A 20,802-nucleotide genomic window follows, 5' to 3' on the forward strand; every position below is an offset into this window, starting at 1 on the left:
TCTAGACAGACCTTGCAACTAACTATTCTTTGATTTCATCCTACCCTCCTATTCTCTCCCTGTCCTCACTAGGGCTGAGTGGCATAGGGGAGAGGATGCTGAACTTTCCATGAGGAAGATCTGGAATTGAATCCTGCCTAGGATGCTTACTATGTGAACCTGAGAAAGTATCTTCACTTCTCTGAGTCTGTCTCCTTATCTGTAAAATGAAGACTTGAACTCCATGACCATTAAGATCCTTTACAACTCTAAATCTATCATCCTATTATGCATTTTCATGTATCTACACAGAACATCTCTCCTCCACCCTAACCTCACCCAATTCCTCCTCATTGCTATCCATCAAAATCTTTGAGATCCTCCTTAGGGTCCATCTCTTCCATGAATTCCATAATCTCTCCACCACCACCACTGAACAAAAGCCATATTTCCCTGCTTCAATATTCCTAGGAAAAGTTTGTTTCATCTCTCTCACATTCTACTTTATCAGTAATCATTTGAGTGCTTACTATTTTCCAGGCAGTGTGCTAAACATTTAGAGATACAAATAGAAGCAAAAAAGAAAGATCGGCCCTGTCCTCAAGGAGCTTACATTCTAATGGAAGAAGACATCATATAAAGGGGAGATGAAAAATGGGAGTGAGAAGAGATACTTATGTAAGGAAATGGTAGCAAAGTCTAGAGAGTCAGAAGCAAAGCTGGAAAAGGAATCAAGGATGCTGGCCTAAGACTTTTCTCAAAATGATTATGGGAAAAACTCACCAATTAGAGAAGGGGGCAGCAATGGCAGAGAGATATTCCAAGGTGTGAAAGCATCTAGGGACCCAGTGGGAAAGTCCAAAATCAGAAGCAGAGGTAGGAGAGAAATTTTAGGTAGTAAAACTAAGGTTTTGAGAATTTAAATGATGTGCCCATTATTTGAGTTTCAATTATATTTCCATATAATCTACTTTTAAAAACTGTGTAGTTTATGTTATATCATGGTATAAAAGTGCTGAATTGGGTGAAAGTAGCTGTATACAGTGTACACAATCACTCAACTTTTTCTGTCATGGCTATGCTGTTCATTAAACTCTGTACCTTATCCAAAGGTGCCATGCAACGAACAAGACTTGCCCCAAAAATCATATCTGGAACAATCACATCTGCAGATGCCTGGCTCAGCAAGATTTCATTTTCTCCTCTACTGTTGGAGACAGTGGTAAGCAAAATGACTTTCTAAAAGTTATATGCACAGATTCTAGGTTTTTTTTTATTAATATAAAGTGATTTCAAATTAAAGTTAGAACTCTGATTTAGGCTATGATCCTAGAAAAGTCCCAAAGACCCATGATGGAAAATGCTATCCACTTCCAGAGAAAGAACTGATGAATTCTAAGTACATATTTAAGCATACTTTTTTGCTTTTTCTTGGTTTGTGTGTGTGTGTTTTCTTTTGTAATATGGCTAATATGGAAATGTTTTGTATTACTTTGCACGTATATTCAATATCATATTGCCTGTCTTCTCAGGGAGGGATAGGAAGGAGAGAATATAGAAGTCAATTTTTTTAAGTGATTTTTAATTTTGGACAAGTAATTGGGAACTATTTAATGAAATAGAATATCTTTTTAAAAATCAAATTAAGGATAGAAAGGAAATTTTAAAATAGAATTTGTTATTGACTATTTAAAAGATATGATCATGAAGATGGTAATCATTACCATTTTTATTGTTGGTAAGGAACATTTGTCAAGAATTTTTTTTGCATAAAATGACACTTCTTTACATGGTGAACTAAGTTATTCTTCATTCCTTTCCCAGAACAAAGGAAGGTATCCTTACAGTGTTTTTGTCTGGCCTTTCCCTAGATGCTTCAGATGGATTCCATGATACCTGTGGACCCAACAAAGAACTAGATGAAGAAACCTGTCAGTGTGTATGCAAAGGAGGACTTCAACCTTCAAGTTGTGGACCCCACAGAGAACTGGACAGAAACTCCTGCCAATGTGTGTGCAAAAACAAACTTCTACCCAGCTCATGTGGAGCTAACAGAGAATTTGATGAAAACACATGTCAGTGTGTATGCAAGAAAAGCTGTCCAAGGCATCTACCACTAAATCCTGGAAAGTGTACCTGTGAATGTACAGAATCTTCAAGTAGATGTCTATCAAAAGGAAAGAAGTTTCGGCAACAGAACTGCAGGTAAGAGCATCTTTCCATCATTGATGGACATTTGTGTAAGTCACGTGTAGTTTCTCCTTTTGCTACAGGGGTGACTTAAGCAGAAATCATAGTCCAGATCCAGGCTGACAGATATTAGCCATTGGTATCAGAAAGGTCTGAAAGAACATAGCAGGGCTATGCATATAAGGGTGGAATTTCAGGGAAAGACCCCAATTCCTAGCACCAGAAAAATAAGACAAAACCCAAGTCTTAGAAGAGAGATGGAGAGAGATATTTTATGGTTCATAGGAAGCCAAGTGGTTGAGAACAAAAAGATATTTTTTGGATATGCAGCGAGAGAATTTATTTTACTTTATCATGAATATTTGTTTTTAAAAGGATTTTGTTTTCTTTTTCTTTTAAAGTGTGGAGAAGGAAGTATAGGAAGAGAAAGTAAGTTATTGTTAATTAAAATAAAAAAGAAAAGGTATAGGCTTTTGGAACTCAGAGGAGACAGACTTAGATAAATGGACATGGCTAAACCATGATAACAGAAAGAGTCTCTTTCCTCAGGGTTCTTAGAAAGTTATAAGTACAGAAAAGAATTCCCTATACTTATCTAGAAGAAGACTTAGACTAAGCCAGGAAGGGATATAGCATATTGTGGGATATACCTGTTTGGCAAGAAGGTTAAAAAACTCATTCTAGCCCAGGGGTCCTTAATTTTTTAAAGCATCATGGACACCTTTATTGGACTGATAAAGCCAAAGAACCCCATCTCAGAATAATGTTTTTAAGTGTAAAAAACAAAATGCAGAGTATTACCTAGGGAACAAATTACATTGCAAAAAAAATTTTTTCCACATACAAGTACACTCTCCAAAATCTATATCCCTTTAGGGGTCTATGGGTACCAAGTTAAGAACCCATTCCCTAGTCTAACCAGGAAAGAAAACTATTGACCTCCATTCCAAATAGAACTGAATTTGGGAACAAAGATAAATAATAACTCTGAGGTCTTGTCAGATCCTTCAGCCAATGATTTGAATGCTCACTCAATGGTAGGTTAAAACAAATGTCATAGGATTTGATTAGGCTGTTTTAGGGCTGAATCTATTATATCATTTGGAAAAATACAGAATCACTTTGGTCTGAAGGGGTGAGTACATGCAGTTTAAGATGGTGTAGCTGGAATTCCCTGGCTGACAAGACTGAGGGTTGCATATTGCTGATAGGTCTTAAGGCAGCTAAGTGGCACAGTGGATAGAGCACTTGTTCTGAAGTCAGGAAGTCCTGAGTTCAAATCCAGCCTCAGACACTTACTATAGGTGTGTAACCCTGGCCAAGTCACTTAACCATATTTGCCTTAGTACCTCATCTGCAAAATGAATTGGAGAAAGAAAAGGCAAATGACTCCAGAAACAACTCAACAACCACAAAAGATTGGGCCTTTGTAATGAGTAGATTATGATAAGGTTGGGCAATCTAGAAGGAACCAGCACCCCCTCTCTAAGGCTCTGTTTAGGTAGGATCCATGAATTAGTTAATCCACAAACATTTATTAAAGCCTACTATATGTCAGATACTATGCTAGGGAGACACACACACACATATCCCACATGAAAGTCCCTGCCCTCATGGTGCTTTCATTTTTTCTGTGGAGACAACATATACAGATAAAAGAATACAAAAGACAAGGACAGAAGTAAAATGTGTCTAGGAGGAGGAGGAAGACACTAGCCATTGGGAAATCAGCAAAGGTTTCATTTAGAAGATGGAACATGAGCTTAAGCTTGAAAGAAACAAGCATGAAGAACTCATACCAAGAGGGCAGTGAATAAAGCTCTCCCTAGTTCACACAGCCTTAGAAGCATCGAAAGCTGGAAGGCCCCAGGATAATATATTTCCTAATTTAGAAAACACTTTTCTTCCAGCAGTTCGGGAAGGTAAGCATAAAATTGTCATCCCCATTTTACAAATGAAAAACCTAAGACTCACCTTAGTGATTTGCTCATGGTGATGAGGTCATGCTCATTATCATGCAGATAATAAGTGGTGGAAATGGAAGGTGAATCCAGGTCTTCTGACTCTAAGCCCAGTGTTTTTTCCACTGCATACCATTCACTCTCAGATCAGTAAATATGCCTGCAAAAATGGGTACAAATTAACATCATAAGAATTCTCAAGGGGGTGGCTAGGTGGTGTAGTGAAGCGAGCACCGGCCCTGGAGTCAGGAGGACCTGAGTTCAAATCCGAACTCAGACACTTAACACACAAAAAAAACAGCCATGTGACCTTGGGCAAGTCACTTAACCCCAACTGCCCTACCTTCCCCCCTCCAGAAAGCAAAAAAAAAAAAAAAAGAAAATAATTTTATTTATGAAGGGCTTTCAAAATAAATCATACATTCCTTTGCTTATTTTTAGCATTGCTCATTGTAATTTATTTTTTCTCTTACCATTGAATTCTTACTATAGGTGTACAACTTTTCTCATTAAGAGGTTAAAAATTAGTTTAAGTAACAGGATTGTGAAACTTAACTTGATTTTTTCCACCCTTATGTCTATAGTAATGGCCTTACAGAATTGCTGTAGTGATGTACTTTGTCAACCTCCCCACCTCCCCCCTTATTTTCAGTGCATCCTTTGAGAATTTCTTATATTTTTTTTACCATTTATCTGTATAAGATCAGTCATTCCTAGTGGGGATGTTTTCACCTTCATTCCTTTTATTAGTATTTTGAATGGAGATAATATGAAATTAATATTTTCTTCCTGTTCATAACTCACTATATATATATATATATTCAGTAGAAAGAAGTAGTACATCTGCCTTATAGAAAACCAGATAATTTATTGGAAAGATTAGTAATCAAAACTGATCAATTGGAAGCTAATAAAATACCTTCCAGCTGACTAAATTCATTGTCATCAGTTGAACACCCTGGAGTATTGCTTCATAATCAAAGTGACTAGGTTTATAAGTGAAGGAAAAATAAAACAGAAATACAGAGAAAGTTTATAAACCAGAAATACAGGGAAAGGTTAGGATTGTTACTGTGCTTAGGATATTTAGTTATTAAAACATCAAAACATAATATTTAACAAAATCATGGTTCCAGAACGGGTAGAAACTTCAGTGGCCATCTAGTCTAAAAGCACTTGTTAGGTTCTTACTTGTTACACTTAATAATTTCATTCTTCTTGGATATAAGCTGCTCACTCTGAGTGATTCAGACAGCAAAGTCTAGAGGAAAATAGCCAAGAGAATTGGTGTTAACTCATGACTATATTGACTGTCTTGAAACAGATAATACCTAAAGTAGTGACTTACTTAGCATTACTCTAAAAGAAGGCCAGCTAGGTGACTCAGGGGATAGAGTGTTAGACCTGGAGTCAGAAAGACTTGAGTTCAATTCCTGACTAGACATTCACTAGCTGTGGGACCTTGGGCGAGTCACTTAACGTCTTTTTGCCGTAATCCACTGGAGAAGAGAATGGCAAACCACTCCAGTATCCTTGCCAAGAAAACCCCATACAGGGGCATAAAAAGTTGGAACTGAGTGCAACCTTACAAGTCTTCCTGAATTAATGTATTCACAAAATTAACTCAATTTTTTTTTTAAGAGAGTAAGTTAAATGCTTACAGGAGAATTCTGTAGGAGCCAAAGAATCTGATTGCTTATTACAGTTTTCATTTACACTGGACAAGATCCAACAATTAAAAAAAAGTTCCCATGTAGAATTTGTCATTTTTTTATCTTCTCCAACCAGAAAGCACTTCAGAATCCTGTTTAAACACTTTGTACAGCTGGCAAGCAAATTAAGCCTGTCACATTAAAAACATCAAACAAGATAGAACTTTAGAGCTGGTGGGTGAGCTACTTTCTTTTCATTGTCTTTGCTACCGACCTCATGCATTGAATTCAGGTTGCAAAGCTTGGGCATCCAGTGAACCAGCTTGCAAACATGTAAGTGGCATATATGACTTCCTGTCATTACTGTCCCCAAAATGAACCTCTAGCATGACAACATAAAATAAGCACGTTGATTGCTCTAGGAAGGAAAACATTGACAGTACTTCAGTACAAGACATTGCAGTGTAGTATCTAGAAACTGAAGGCTATGAGCAAAATATTTCGTAAAATTATGTGAATAAATCATTATCATTTACATGAAAAAGCATCATTTAAAAGGATTTAGACAGCAATCTGTTGAAACCTGAAACTTACCCTGATTTACTGCCAGTTATCAGAGAATGCCATTAATTGGCAAAACAGCTATTTGGCACAGTATATCATATGGATTGTCAGAATAAATTTATATGAATGATAATAGCAGACATGCTTTTAAAAAATGCTTTCCCTTCCACAAAAATAAATTGATGAGAAACATCTTTTAGGAATGCTTTTTAGTGTTAGTATGAGGTTTTCCCCATAAATCTCCTTCATGAAAAAAAAAACGTACTGGTTCTATTTTTGAGTCCATGACAACAACCAATGTACTGTTTTGGTTTCTTAAACAGAGTTAATTGTTCTCATCTATGGATGTTTCCTTTAGTGATTCAGGTTGCAACCCATCCATTCCTGATCATCCTGTATGATTAGACCATACATGTCATTTAATAAGTGGGCCACAGGCAGTGCACATACTATTTTTAAAGTTAAGAAGTCAAATCTCTTCATTTTAATACATTTTGCAGATGGCTATTAAGTTAGTAGACATCAGCTTATAATTATCTCCATTGGGTTTCTTTTTTTCTGTCAATGGTTAAATAATTTTATTTCTCTTTATTTCTTTTTACTCAACAGTCAGTGTTATGCTTTTACAGGAACCAATGAGGAAAAGCTTTTCTGCACTATTATACTGATTTGCTATCTTATCTTTTACTTTCTCTAATCAAAATTCATTCTTACATGAACAATTCTTGGTCTCTTAGTAGAAAGATTGCCTCATAAAATCTAGATTTATACTACAAATAATTACATCCTTTATTTTTTCAGTGAATTTCAAAGTTTCAAAATTTATACACCACTATATTTTTTTCATTAATGCTTGAAGAAATAAGTCCAACTAAAGAGAGTTTATGAATTTCCCCTTGTTGGCTTAAAAATTATATTCCACAAATCCACTTAATGAGAATACAGTAGATCCAATCAGATTTTCAGATTAATTGCCTTTATTTCTTTGGCATATTTAGTTTTCTATTTCATTTACTGTGTTTTTTTTCCCAAATTAAACCATAAAACATCAGAGAATATTTAAAAATAGCCTTAAAAGTTAATATTTGTACTATATTGTAATCAGTGGACATATTGCCCATAGACTTTTTAGATTGAACTAGGAGAAAATTTTAAAATCAGATTTATTTACTTCAGTGTTATGCATCAGTTCATTAAATTGAATTCACTGCTTTAAGTCATACTCATTATCCTTTATTATATGTGAGATAAACACTTCTGTGTGTATTTTTATGTGGGTACAAGCATGGAGGACAATATCTCAGGGCAACTTTGAGAAACTTTTCTCTTTTCACTGATGTATATTCCGAAAAGGGAAATGTGAAGATTTTTTGGATCAGTTTACTGCCATCATGGCAACCTTTTTAAATCTTCTGACCGCTACTTAGTAATGAACTCACCTGATATTACATTTACTCAAATCAATGACAAAATTAGTTAGGATTTTCTAAATCTACTGATATTTTTACATTCCTCAATTTGTTACTGCTTAAATAAAAATATGACTGTTACTACGTATGCATATTTGAGAGGAAAATCATGGAATACTATAGCTTCAAAGTCCCTTAGAAACCACCTTGTCCAACCACATTATTTTACAGCAGAAAAAGCCAAGACCCAGAGAGATTAAATAACTTGCTTGGGATCACACAGATTCTTAGCAACAGATGATTTTAAAGTGATTGAAAAGTCACATTTGCCTTTAGGATTTCCTTTCTTTTAAAGATAGCAAATAGTAATGGATCCAGTATTTTTCAAAAATGCTGTTAATAAAAAACATCTGTTTGGACTTCGCACACATTAATACTATCAATCTTGTAATAAATCAAGTAAAAGAATGTGTACAAACCATCATATAAATGTTAAAATTCTATAGAAACACAATAAATGTAAGGGGATCCCCAAGAGTCCTGTCTCTTCTGCAAGAAAGCACCCATGATACCTAGAGATCAGGCTTCTGAATAGTCTACAGCACTTTGACCTTTCTTTTCTTAAACTGAAGGCATTTTTCCCCATGTATTTCAACACCCTTCCTTGTGCTCACCTTCATATTGAAGTCATCAAGTATCAAAGTGTATCTTGATATGGTTTGCAAGATTTTTGTGAACTTCTTCATAAAATATTCTGTCTCTTCTTCCCATTCAAGAGATGAGGGTCCATGATCTGGAATTGTCTTATGATCATTTTTTTCCTTTGTGCTCATTTGGAGTGCTATAAGACAGAATCACTATGTCCCATGAAAATAATAATAATATCTAGTATTTACATACCACTTTAACATTTGCAAAACTCTTTATATATCATCTCATCTGACCCTTACACCAATCCTGTGAGGTAGGTCCTAGTAAAATTCATATATTACAGATGAAGAAACTGAGGCATAGCTTGGTTTAAGCAATTCAGCTCATGTTCACACAGTTAATAAATTTCTGTGACATGATTCAAAATCCAGATCCTCCCAGTTCCTAATCCAATGCTCTATTCAGTGTACCACTTGAAAAAAATGTTTCTTACTGCCTCTGGATACATGACGAAGTCAGAACTCTTAAAAGGCCTTTGCATTTCCAAGGAGATGTGAAGAATCCTTCACTTTAGCTTGGTTTAGCTTTTGGTTCTTTGTTGCTCAGTGCTTTCAGTAGTGTCCGACACTTTGTGACCCCATTAGGGGCTTTCTTTTGGCAAAGATACTGGAGTGGTTTGCCATTCTCCAGCTCATTTTACAAATGAGGAAATGGAGGCAAACAGGGTTAAGTGACTTGCTCAGAGTCACACAGTGATTATGACTATGAGACTGGATTTAAACTCCAGATGAGTCTTCCTGACTCCAGGCCCAGAAATCTATCCACTGTGCTTTTGGTTAGTTTATTATAAACATATTAATGCTACTTTTGTTCAGTTTTTCCAGTAATATATTACTTTATTGGTAATTGCACAAAGATCTTACATTTAGAGTACCAATACCTAAATTCAAATTTATATACAGCCTAAAAATTATGTGATTATTAGTGCATTTGTAACTTTTTTGGGGGAATGACTACTCCATCACCATTCATTATGGAATGATAAAGGGAATTCACGAACCTGAAGGCTATTCTAAATTTTCTTTTTTTTAGGATGTGTTGGCAAGGCCAAATTTTTTTTTTCACCTAGAGGACCACTTGGGTAATCAGCCTGTGCATACTTAGTTAATTTGTCCCTGGTTAAGAGATTCAGTCCATCGATGGGATTATAACCTTCTTGCATAGAATAACTTCTTGATAGAAATTGTGCTAAATGCTGAGGATTTAAATATAAACAAAAAAGTTAGTCTCTGCCCTCAAGGAGTTGCTGAAAATGAAGAGAGAAGTGGGGGGTGGCACCCAGCAGGATGAAGTTGTTTGGATCACAGCCAGAGGAGACAAAGAGAAGACTGGCCTGAGTGCCATTCTTAAATAGAGGTACTGGGAGGGGCCATCCAATAATCAGAAGGGTCATAGGGCATTATTGAGGTTTGAATTTGAGGGCTGGAGTGAGATTCCAAGATAAGAGTACTTGAGGGAATGTATCTCTTATGTGACATACAGCCTATGAGAACACAGAATTGCCTCTACACTGTGACAAGATTTGGGAACAGACGTTTTTGCAGGAAATCATTGAAAACCCTAAAATTTGAATTATTTACATTTTGCCTAAAAGGAATATAGATAGATAGATATACAAATATATGTACATATATATGTATGTGTATTGGAAATATGTATATATATATATATATATATATATATACATTGTTTATTTTTGCTTATCTGTGTATTTTTAAAGTCTTTTGGTCTTAAAATATAATTGCAATCTATATAATCCAATTTTAGATAGATACTTAGATATATACATAGACATGTATATACACATACATATAATTTCACTTCTACTGACTTCATATACCTTTCCATGTTACATTGTATTCTTATATTGGTCATTTTTATGGAACTATGACATTTCATTATACTAATGTTTCTTAACTTATTCCATCATTCTCCAATTTTAGGCTATGTAGTTGGTTCCAGTTCTACATTATTAAAAATGAAGCCTCTAGCTATGTATATTTTTAAACAGATAAGTTATTGTTTTTTTTTTTCAATTATAACTTTTAGGATAAATTCCAAATAATAGGATCATAGGATCAAAAGTTCCTTTGATCAGTTTTGTGTCTTTTATCATACATTGTCAGTTTATGCTCCAAAATTCTACATCAGTCTGTGGTCCCCCACCAGTTACAAGATAGAGGGCCTATTTCTCTACAATAGCTTTTATAATTTCAAATTATCTCTACTTATTTAATGTGTGTAAACTTACATCTTAAAGTTGTCTTGATTTAGATTTTCCTGAGGATCAGATAATTTTTAATTAAACATTTTTTTACTATTTTATTTATTTTTAGTTTTCAGCATCCACTTCTATAAGTTTTCAATTTTTGCTACCCCCCTCCTCTCCTCCTTCCCCAAGATGGAATGCAATCTGATATAGTGTTTACATATACATTCCTATTAAACATATTTTCACATTCATCATGTTGTGTAGAACAATTTGACAGAATGGGAGGAACCATCAGAAAGAAAAAAAGAAAATAGTCTGCTTCCCTCTACATTCAGACTCCATAATTCTTTCTCTGGATGTGGATGGCATTTTCCATTCTGAGTCTTGTGGAATTGTTTTAGATCCTTGTATAGCTGAGAAGAGCTAAGTCTAACAAAGTCGGTCATTGAATACTATGGGTGTTACTGTGTACAATGTTCTCCTGGTTCTGCTCACTTAACTCATCATCAGTTCATTTATAAGTCTTTCCAAGTTTTTCTGAAGTCCACCTGTTCATCATTTCTTTTCTTTAAAAGCAATTGGGGTTAAGTAACTTGCTCAAGATTACACGGCCAGGTGTTTCTGGGTGGGTGCTAAGTGTCTAAGCCTGGATTCGAACCCCAGGTCCTCCCGACACTGGAGCTGGTGCTCTTACTCACTGTGCTACCTGGCTGCCCCCTTGTTCATCATTTCTTATAGCACAATAATATTCCATTACATTCATTTACTATAACTTGTTCAGCCATTCCCCAAATGAGTGGCATCCCCTCAATTTCCAGTTCTTAGCCACCACAAAAGAGCTACTATACATATTTTTGTATACATGGGTCCTTTAGCATTTTTGTGATCTCTTTGGGATACAGTCCTAGAAATGATTATGTTGAGTCAGAGTATGCACATTTTTATAGCCCTTTGGGCATAGTTCCAAAGTGCCCTCTAGAATGGTTGGATCAGTTCACAACTACACCCAAATAAATTAGTGTTCCAATTTTCTCACATCTCCAAAATGTATCATTTTCCTGTTTTGTCATGTTAGCCAATCTGATAGGTGAGATGTGGTACCTCATAGTTGTTTTGATTTGCATTTCTCTAATCAGTAATGATTTAGAGCATTTTTTCATATGAGCATAGATAGCTTTAGTTTCTTCCTCTGAAAACTGCCTGTTCATGTCCTTTGACCATTCATCAATTGGGGAGTGACTTGTATTATTCTAAATTTGACTCCGTTCTCTATATAATGAGGCCTTTATCAGAGATATTGGTTGTAAAAATTCTGTCCCAGGTTTCTGCTTCCCACACAATCTTGGTTGCATTGGTTTTGTTTGTGCAAAAACCTTTTCAGTTTAATGTAATCAAAATTATCCATTTTGCATTTCATAATGTTCTCTGTCTCTTGTTTGGTCATGAATACCTCCATTTTCCATAAATCTGATGGATAACAATTCCTTGCTCCCCTAATTTGCTTATAGTATCAACCTTTATATCTAAATCATGTACCCATTTGGTCTTTATTTTGGTATACAGTGTCAGACACTGGTCTGTACCCAGTTTCTGCCATACTATTTTCCAGTTTTCCCAGCAATTTTTGTCAAATAGTGAATTCCTATCCCAGAAGCTAGGGTCTTTGGGTTTATCAAATAGTAGTTTACTGTAGTCATTGATTACTGTGTCTTGTGTACCTAACCTCTTTCACTGATCTACCCCTCTAATTCTTAGCCAGTATCAAGTAGTTTTGATGATTGATGTTTTAGGATTAGAGAATTTGAATAGCTTCTCATGTAGTTTTTCAAAATTTGTATTTCTTCCTTCAAAAATTATCTGTTCATGTTGTTTTACTATTTCCACTTAAAAATCAAACATCCCTAAGGACCTATATCAGTTCTTAAAAGGTCTGAATGTCAGATCTTTATCTGTTATAGTGAGAGGACTAGGACTGGTTGTCATTTCTTTTGTACAGAGAATTCTCTAGTGAGAAAAATTCTTACCATTATAGTTGGTTAGTACTTTCTCTGCAATTTACAAGTCACCTTGAGAGATTAAGCAGGTTGGCGCTTGTCATACGGACTGTCTCAGAAGCAGTACTTGAACCATACTTTAGAGACTTGATCTCTATCCACTGTGCCATACTGTCTTTTTATATCCCCTTTCTTCATTTCTGTTTGATATATTTATTACCAATATTTCCCCCAATCTGATATTTTTGTTTTCATTTTTAAGATTTTGTCATGCAAAGTTTTACTTGGAGCAGGAACAGCAGGAGTGAACCTATGATTACATTAGTAGAGGGAGTTACTAGAGGGGAACTTCATTTACCAATACAGATCAGCACATTCTCCATAACTTATTGTCATAGTAGCCTGGTGTAACATCAGTGCTACTTGCAACTGATGTGGGGGTATAAAACCAATAACACCAGCACACAGGAGGACTGCTAGCACAGATTCTTTGAACTGCTTTTCTAAAGGAAATCAACTCAAAGGGGTCAACAATCTTACTTTAATCAAACATATATATATATAAAATTTACTGAGTTCAGGTGAAAAAGTCAGCATCCTGAACTTCGGAGAAAAACAAACAAATTACAAGCAGAAATAATAGCATAAAGAACAACAGACAAGGCTTCTAATTGACTGGCCAAATAATACATACATCACAGATCAACAGACAGATCCAATTGTCTTATCATTACATACATACACAGTTATGAAAATACAACCAGAAATTATAAGAAGAAATAGCATAAAGACAGACAGAACTTCTGTCTGGCCAAATAATACATATATCACAGATCAACAGACAGATCCAACTGTCTGACCTTTACATAAATACATAGTTACCAGAGAGAGATATACCAACATCTGGGTTTTCAAAGCCAGGAAACTCAATAACTACCCAGAGTCTCATCTGGCTATATCACTGGAACACTCTTACCATGAGTAAACCTCAAAGTAAAATGCTAATCTGAGAGTATATATACAGGGTATCACAACACTTGTGACCCACTGCCTAGTTACAAAGTAACAAAAAGTGTGGGCTTTCCTGAAAAACAAGTCTTCCCTAATCAACTTTCTTATTGGGCTCCATATGAGGCCTATTAATGGGGGGGAAGATCTTCAACTCACATTAATGCTACACCTGGGGACACTAAAAGTTAAGTTTGACTTGTATAGAGTCAAACAGCCAATATACAGCAAAGGTGACATTTGAAGCCACATCTTCCTAACTCCAGGTACAGTTCTTGATCAACTATTAAACACTGTAAATTTTTTGTTTTCACTTTGTAAAATTTTAACTTGGTAAAAGCAAACCCACCAATGCTGTCTGTAGTAATTTCTTTCATTTGTTTGTTTTTTGTTTTTCTCATCACAACAAATGAGACAAACACACTATTTCTTTTATTAGCATTGAGCTATATGTTAGAGTTGCTGATAATTGTCCTAATTTATTGTGTTTTCATTGGCATTGTTCTCTCATTTTTATGTTGATAATTGGGGTTTTCTCTCTTAAAAAAAATAGTCTTGATTCTTGGTCAACAGTTGATTTGGGTTTTTTTTTTAAACCTGTTAGTGTTCTATTTCATTCCATTTTTTAAAAAATCTAAATTAGTCTCTACCTACATCATTTTTATTTCTTTTTTCCTTCATATATTGATTCATTCCTTTTCTATGTTTTGTTCTTAAGTTGAAACTCAACTAAGTTTCTTTTTCTTTTTTGTCCTGCAGTCTTTATTGTAACCCAAACAATCTGTTTCATATATAATTGGGAAAATACATTTTTTTGCATTTCCCATTGATTACTCCTTTAGTTCTATAATTCTTTCTCATTCATATTTCATTAGATTTATCATAGTCTGATAAAATAGAATGAAAATATAGAAATATCATTGTGATACTTTGATAGGCCTATTATTCTGTCAATGTAAATACTTCCTCTACTGGTATAAATTGAAATCTATCCATTCCTTACCATCAGTAAAGATTTTTTTCCCAGTCTTTTAGCAAATCCACTGCAGAGGTTCCCCTTAGGACACTGAAAGTCATCTTCTAAGTTTTAAAAAAATTAATTTTGTGAATATATGTAAAATACTTTGGATGACAGTTTTTCCTTACTATTAATATATGTATGACCATCCCATTTTCTCCCTCAGTCATACACATCCTTCCTACTATCTTTTATGAAAATTTGCCCTCATAATAGCTTTCACATGACTACAGAGTTAAAAGCCCTCATCATCTTAACTACATATTACAGTATCCTCCCAGTTGGTCCCCCTGCATTTTGTGTCTCCCTTTTCCAATTCATCCTCCACTAACAAAGCTGCCCAGCAACTTTCCAAAAATGTAGATCTACAGACTGTCACTCTGCTACTGAGTCAATTCCAGTGATTTTCTATTGCCTCTAGAATAATTAAAAAAAAAAAAACAATTCTTCTGTTTAGCCTCCGAAACCTTTTATAAAATGGTTGTAAACTACCTTTCCAGTCTTATTACATGTAAGGTCCCTTCTCTTATTCTGTGACTTAGCCTAATTGGTCTTTTTACTGTTTCTCTCATATGATAGTCCATCTTGACTGCCTCTGCACTGGCTTTTCCCTATATTTAGAATGTACTTTCTCATCACTTCCAGCTCTTAGAATACATTGATTCCTTTAAGACTCAACTCAAACATATATCGCTTCATCTGCTGCATGAAGCCATTTTGGATACCCTGAGCTCTAGTATTTTCTCTCCAAATTTTATTTGGTATATATTCTTTATGTATGTATGTGTGTCCCCTCAAAAGCTTGTTTAGGGATGAGGATTTTTTTTTCATTTTTTTCTTTGTTTCCCCAAAGCCTCACCCAATGCTTAGAACCAAGTAGAAGCAAGTACTTGTTGAATTATTTGTGCATATGAATATTTTGTAAATGGAAATGAGTGTAAACTACTTAAACCCAGAATAAGTCAAACCATTGTCCTTTCAGCCACCCTTAATTCTTTTACTTCAGTGGTTGTGGTTACCAGGTCTATCATTTATAACCATACAGCATAACAGAGAGAATATAGGTGTTGAACAGATGGGCTTTTGTGTCAGGAAGCAACTTGAGATCATTATGAGTACTATCAAATTTCCCACATGGGATACAGCCTGTTCTCTTCCTCCTGTTCAACTCTCATCTTGTATAGTGCTTGCCCAACATATATTGAAGGATTAACTGAATGGCTGCCCATTTGTCATAATTTCCCATTATTACAACATATATTTTTAAAGACATTACTTAAGATTGCAAGCTTATACTTTTCACATTTTAGAACATAAACATATATTTGTAATTAAAATAACATGTTCTTTTGAATATAACCTTTAAGCATAATGTAATGGCCTTGTTAATCTCTCTTAATATTTGTTATTTGGATTTTTATCCATTATAATCAATATCAATTTGACTTTTTGTGAGTTTGTGAGGATAATAGTTCTTAGAGGAATATTTAAATTTCAATCTATGTTAAATTCTCTGAATTATCCTACTTTTTGTAAGCAATATATTTTAGGATTACATTTTTCTATCCATTCCACAAACATTTTTTCTTGTAATTGAAGTGGAGGTTGCTACTTTATTATATAAGACAAAAAAGTTAAATTCTTCTTTTTCTTCCTGAATCCTGTTCCTCCTTGTTTTATATGTTTCCCCTGAAGAACAGGCAGGAAGCAGGGTGGGAGGGAGGGTTGCTGGGAGACATCCTGCAGCCATCTGCTAACTAGAGAAGAGGAGTGAGGGTGTGGCTGCTCACTAAGTCATAGAATGGCTCTGTTTGAACACATAAAAGCCTGGGGTTCATTCCAGTCCCCAAATTCCTGCAAATTCTGCTATTATTATGTGATCACAGCAAATCAGCAGCCCTTAAATATATCCTTTCATAAACTCTGTTACACGGTACTTTCATTACAAAATACAGAGTTGTGCTTCAAAAAGAATTAGGTTTTCATAATGTACCCACCATGTGGGTTTTCCTTAACTTCCTTCTAGTTGTTAAGTCATCTTCTAATACATTGGACAGAGTTCTTCCCTTCTCTTTTAAATTTGATAACATTAATGAAATATTTATGATTTTAATATGATTTTTGACAGGAATAATATAAGTAAATATGCTATATTATTTTCCACTGTTCTTAACCAAGGTATATTTTTCTTCTGCTTTCTTCCCCCAGTTGTTACAGATTACCTTGTCTGGGTAAAGTGAAGCGTTGTGAGCCAAGATTTTCATTCAGTGAAGAAGTATGTCGTTGTGTCCCTTCACATTGGAAAAGACCACATATGAACTAAGTAAACAGGATCATTTGCTAGTTGAGCATACCGTTTTCTATGATGAAAATCAGACTACATTGCTATCATTTGGAACTCTTGATGAACAGAGACCTTGTTGGTGCCATGATAAAGACACAACTGATTTTTACTGAACAATGTGGATGGGACTCACTTGCATAAAGAACTCATATAAGGACCCATTTTCTGCCAATGACCAAACAGCCTAGTTTTTTTCTTCTTTGTGATTTTTAAAAAGATAATGACTATATAATTTATTTCCACTAAAAATATTGTGCAGCATTCCTGTTTATGGCAATAACAATTGTTAAAGCTCACTGTGATCAATATTTTTATATCATGCAAAGTATGTTTAAAATAAAGTGAAAATGTATTATAAACTCGTAATAATGCTTACTCATTCCATTATCCTTTTACATGTTCTGTATACACTGACATTGGACAACACTATCAGGTTTTTTTTTTTTTAGAAAACAAATACCATGTGTAATTTCAATACAAATATGTATGTGTATAAGAAATCTCAGTGAAGAAACAATAGCTTATACTCATGATGTTATAAATCACTATCTTGAAAACCTTGTTAGCCAAGGATACTTATTTCAGTACTTTGGGGGATATATAATTTCATCTTCATAAACCATAACATCTTTCTGACTTAGTCAATGATCAAAGTTGCTACAATTGAAAAAAATGTAAATCTTACCACTTAATCTTCTGGTGAGGAGCTGCTTTGAATTTAGTGTCCTCCTAAGGGAATACATGCTTGCTGATCTCCAGGACTTTACTTACTTCCAGTGTTGGTAAACTCTTCCAGAACTTATTTTTCCTTGACCTTAACCTTTGGGAAACCTCCATTTCTAGGAGTGCATGCGAGAGGTGGGAAATCTGCAGGCTGTAGGCCTTCTAGGTCCTTGGGTGTGGCCCTTTGACTGAGTCCAAGTTTTACTGAACAAATCCTTTTTTTAAGGGAATTTGTTCCATAAAATTTGGATTCAGTCAAAGGGCCACAGTTGAAGACCTAGAAGGCCACATGTGGCCTTGAGGATGTAGGTTCCCCACTCCTGGGTAGACTATCTTCAGGTCCATTTAGCCTAATTTTAAGAGAAATGCTAATTTAAAAAAATATTTTTTCTTTGTCATTTAATCAAAATGGATGGAAACATTTCTGTTTGGTTATATTTGCAGTTGCTGCTGCTGAAGTTCATGGCTTAAGTCACTGTGAACTTAAAAATTATGTTAAAGTATTTCCAAAATAATCTTTTGCAGATATTTTTGTTAGTTAATATAATTCCTCAGTTAAAATAAGAATCTGAAAAGATTCAAGCTATATTATAGAACCAAAAAAAATATTTATTTCAGCTATACCACAGGAATATTTTTGTTTTTCCTTTTAAATCATAGAAAAAATATCACAAAACCTTAGAATTGGAAGGGTTCTCAGAAAGCATCTAGTCCAATCCATAATTGAGCAAGAATTCCATTTTCCTCACAAAGTTATTTATTCTTTGCTTGAGGGCCTCCATGTTGAGGAAATCAATGACTTCCTGAGAAAACCATTTCCTCTTTTGGATTGCTATCATTGTTAGAAAATTTTCCCCCGCCTCCCATTACATTATCTTAGATTGCAGATCATTTAGGTAAGGTGACCTGATTTCATCAGCTACAGCTAAGTGTTCTCTTGTTATTTCCTTTAGTATACTGGATACCAGCTCTCTGGAAGCCATTTTTGTTCTGTCCTTTCCAATTCAAAGATCATTGTCAGAGAAAACAGAAGTAAATTCAGAGCTAGGGAGCTTTGCCTTATTCCTGTCTTTGGTGTTCATTGTCCCATTCATCCCAATCAGTGGTCTATTTCTTATTTGATTCTACCCTCTCCCTAAATATAGCTTTTTAAAAGGCTTTTTTTTAAATCCTTAACTTTTGTGGCTAGTATCAACTCTTGTTCAGAGTGAGCACTCCTGACATCATTTTTAGAAGACTGTGCTACATTTGTGTTGTTTCCTTCTCTTGCTTTCATTTTCAGCATATGCCTTTTTAAAATCTAAGTTGGTTGTCAAGTTCTCTGTGTATCTTTAGAGTTCTTTTGAAAAAACTACCTCTTTTCTTCATTAGAATTATTTCTCTTTTTATTTTCATACTTTCCCAGAATTTTAGCAAATATTCTCCTATCTTTCCATTCTATGAACCCTTTGAATTGCCAAAGCTGGGATTCTGGTCAGACCATGGCCAACTTACTTTTCTTTCTCTATCAAAATTCTTTCCTCAAAATTCCCACCATTTTAGTAATAATTAGTTCTCCATTGATGAGAATCAGATCCAGAAAAAAAAAATTTTCCCTTTGTTGATTCCTCCATCTTTTTTTAAGGATGAAGTGATGACTAAAGCAAGTCCTAAAAATATTTGCAGCTCTATATTTGTCCAAAAGAAAGTTCCAGCAGATGTCCATTTAAATCCTTCATAACTATATCATGCTTCTGTGCCAGGTTTGTGATCCAATTCTTAAACTTGTAATCTATTTCCTCTTTCCATCCTGGTTTTCTCAAATGCACTCCAGTGTCAATGTTCTTTCTGTTTCTGACTTTGTTGATATTCACTCAAATGCTTTTTTATCATGTTTATCACATTTCTTCCTAGATCTATTCATATGATTCACATATTTTAGTATGCATAAATAAACACAGATTTTCATTGTTCCTTTTGTTTTACTCTCCTCCCTTTTATCTTTTAAATTAAGTATACCTTTCCAGGCCATATTCAAATCATTTTCTCATTCCATCAAACTCCAGTAATACCAATAGATCAAATTTGCTCCCTAACTTTAACATGTCTCTTATATCTTGCTTATCAGTCACACTTTGTGTTTTAGACATCTGAGGTCACAGACTTTATTATTGACTTCTTTGTTGGATCTTGTGTCTTATGAATTGCTAGGTGTCTCAACCCCTATTCTTATATCTTACCTGTTTTCTAGTATTTAGTTCTGTGTATGCAGTTATCTCCCTTCCCCTTCATTTTCACTTTTAAACCCTTTAAATTAAACTTATAGAATTCCAGGAAAATATACTCATACCACTCCATCACTAGTCAAGAGCCTTTCATTTCATCACTTAAACCATGGTTCAGACATCCAAATGTCATTCTCTGGCAATATTTTTTAGATCTCTCTTTATTCCGCAACTCTTCCTTTCCTGTATCTCTTGATGTTTACAGACACTGCTGGCAAAACAGCTGCAGCCCTAATGTCTTCCAGTTCTTAGAAGATTCATTGAGGGAAAATTTCTAGCTTCCATCCAACAGTATCATTCATGTCCGTATGACTCTCCATGAATATAACTAAATATATAAAATATATATCAGGAGATACTGTCAGACCTTATATATATACCTTGGAAAGACAGAAGACTCCTCTTTCATTGTTATAGAGTCAACAATAAATGCCTCAGGACCCCTTACCATCTGGATAATCTCTCACCTTATAGTGCTTGTGCGTGCACACTATCATTCCTTGGAGAATGAACAGCTAACTTCTACAGAGGGGTTTCTGGCTCCTTCCTCTTCAAAGAGAACCATATAATCATTTATTAGCAAAAGTTCTAGGATCCTTTTTCCCTTTTTTCTCTGTGTGGCATTCTTCTACCTTCTAACCTCCCGACACAGGTAAGGGTTCCCTTCTATCTCCTTGAAGAGCTTATAAATACTTTTTCCACAATGAAGAACTATGCTTTCTTTGGGTGGGGTTTTTGTTCCTTTTGGAATAACATTTCATTATCTTGGATAA

At 34.8% G+C, this 20,802-nt stretch overlaps 1 protein-coding gene across 3 annotated transcripts in view; it reads left to right on the forward strand.

The window, feature by feature from the left end:
* The window catches only part of VEGFC (vascular endothelial growth factor C), a 156,303-nt gene extending 138,892 nt beyond the window's left edge, over nt 1-17,411 (forward strand). For all 3 annotated transcript variants that reach the window (XM_069096611.1, XM_069096630.1, XM_069096621.1), the window contains exons 5-7: nt 1,092-1,201; nt 1,851-2,184; nt 16,907-17,411. In XM_069096611.1, the coding sequence (XP_068952712.1) occupies nt 1,092-1,201; nt 1,851-2,184; nt 16,907-17,021 (559 nt within the window). In that variant the 3' untranslated portion in view covers nt 17,022-17,411. The remainder of the gene's footprint in view (nt 1-1,091; nt 1,202-1,850; nt 2,185-16,906) is intronic.
* The last annotated feature ends 3,391 nt before the right edge of the window (nt 17,412-20,802 follow it).

Source organism: Petaurus breviceps, unplaced genomic scaffold (assembly GCF_028583685.1).
Source record: "Petaurus breviceps papuanus isolate PSGF00001 unplaced genomic scaffold, PetGlider_PUasm1.0 126, whole genome shotgun sequence".
Lineage (NCBI taxonomy): Eukaryota > Metazoa > Chordata > Mammalia > Diprotodontia > Petauridae > Petaurus > Petaurus breviceps.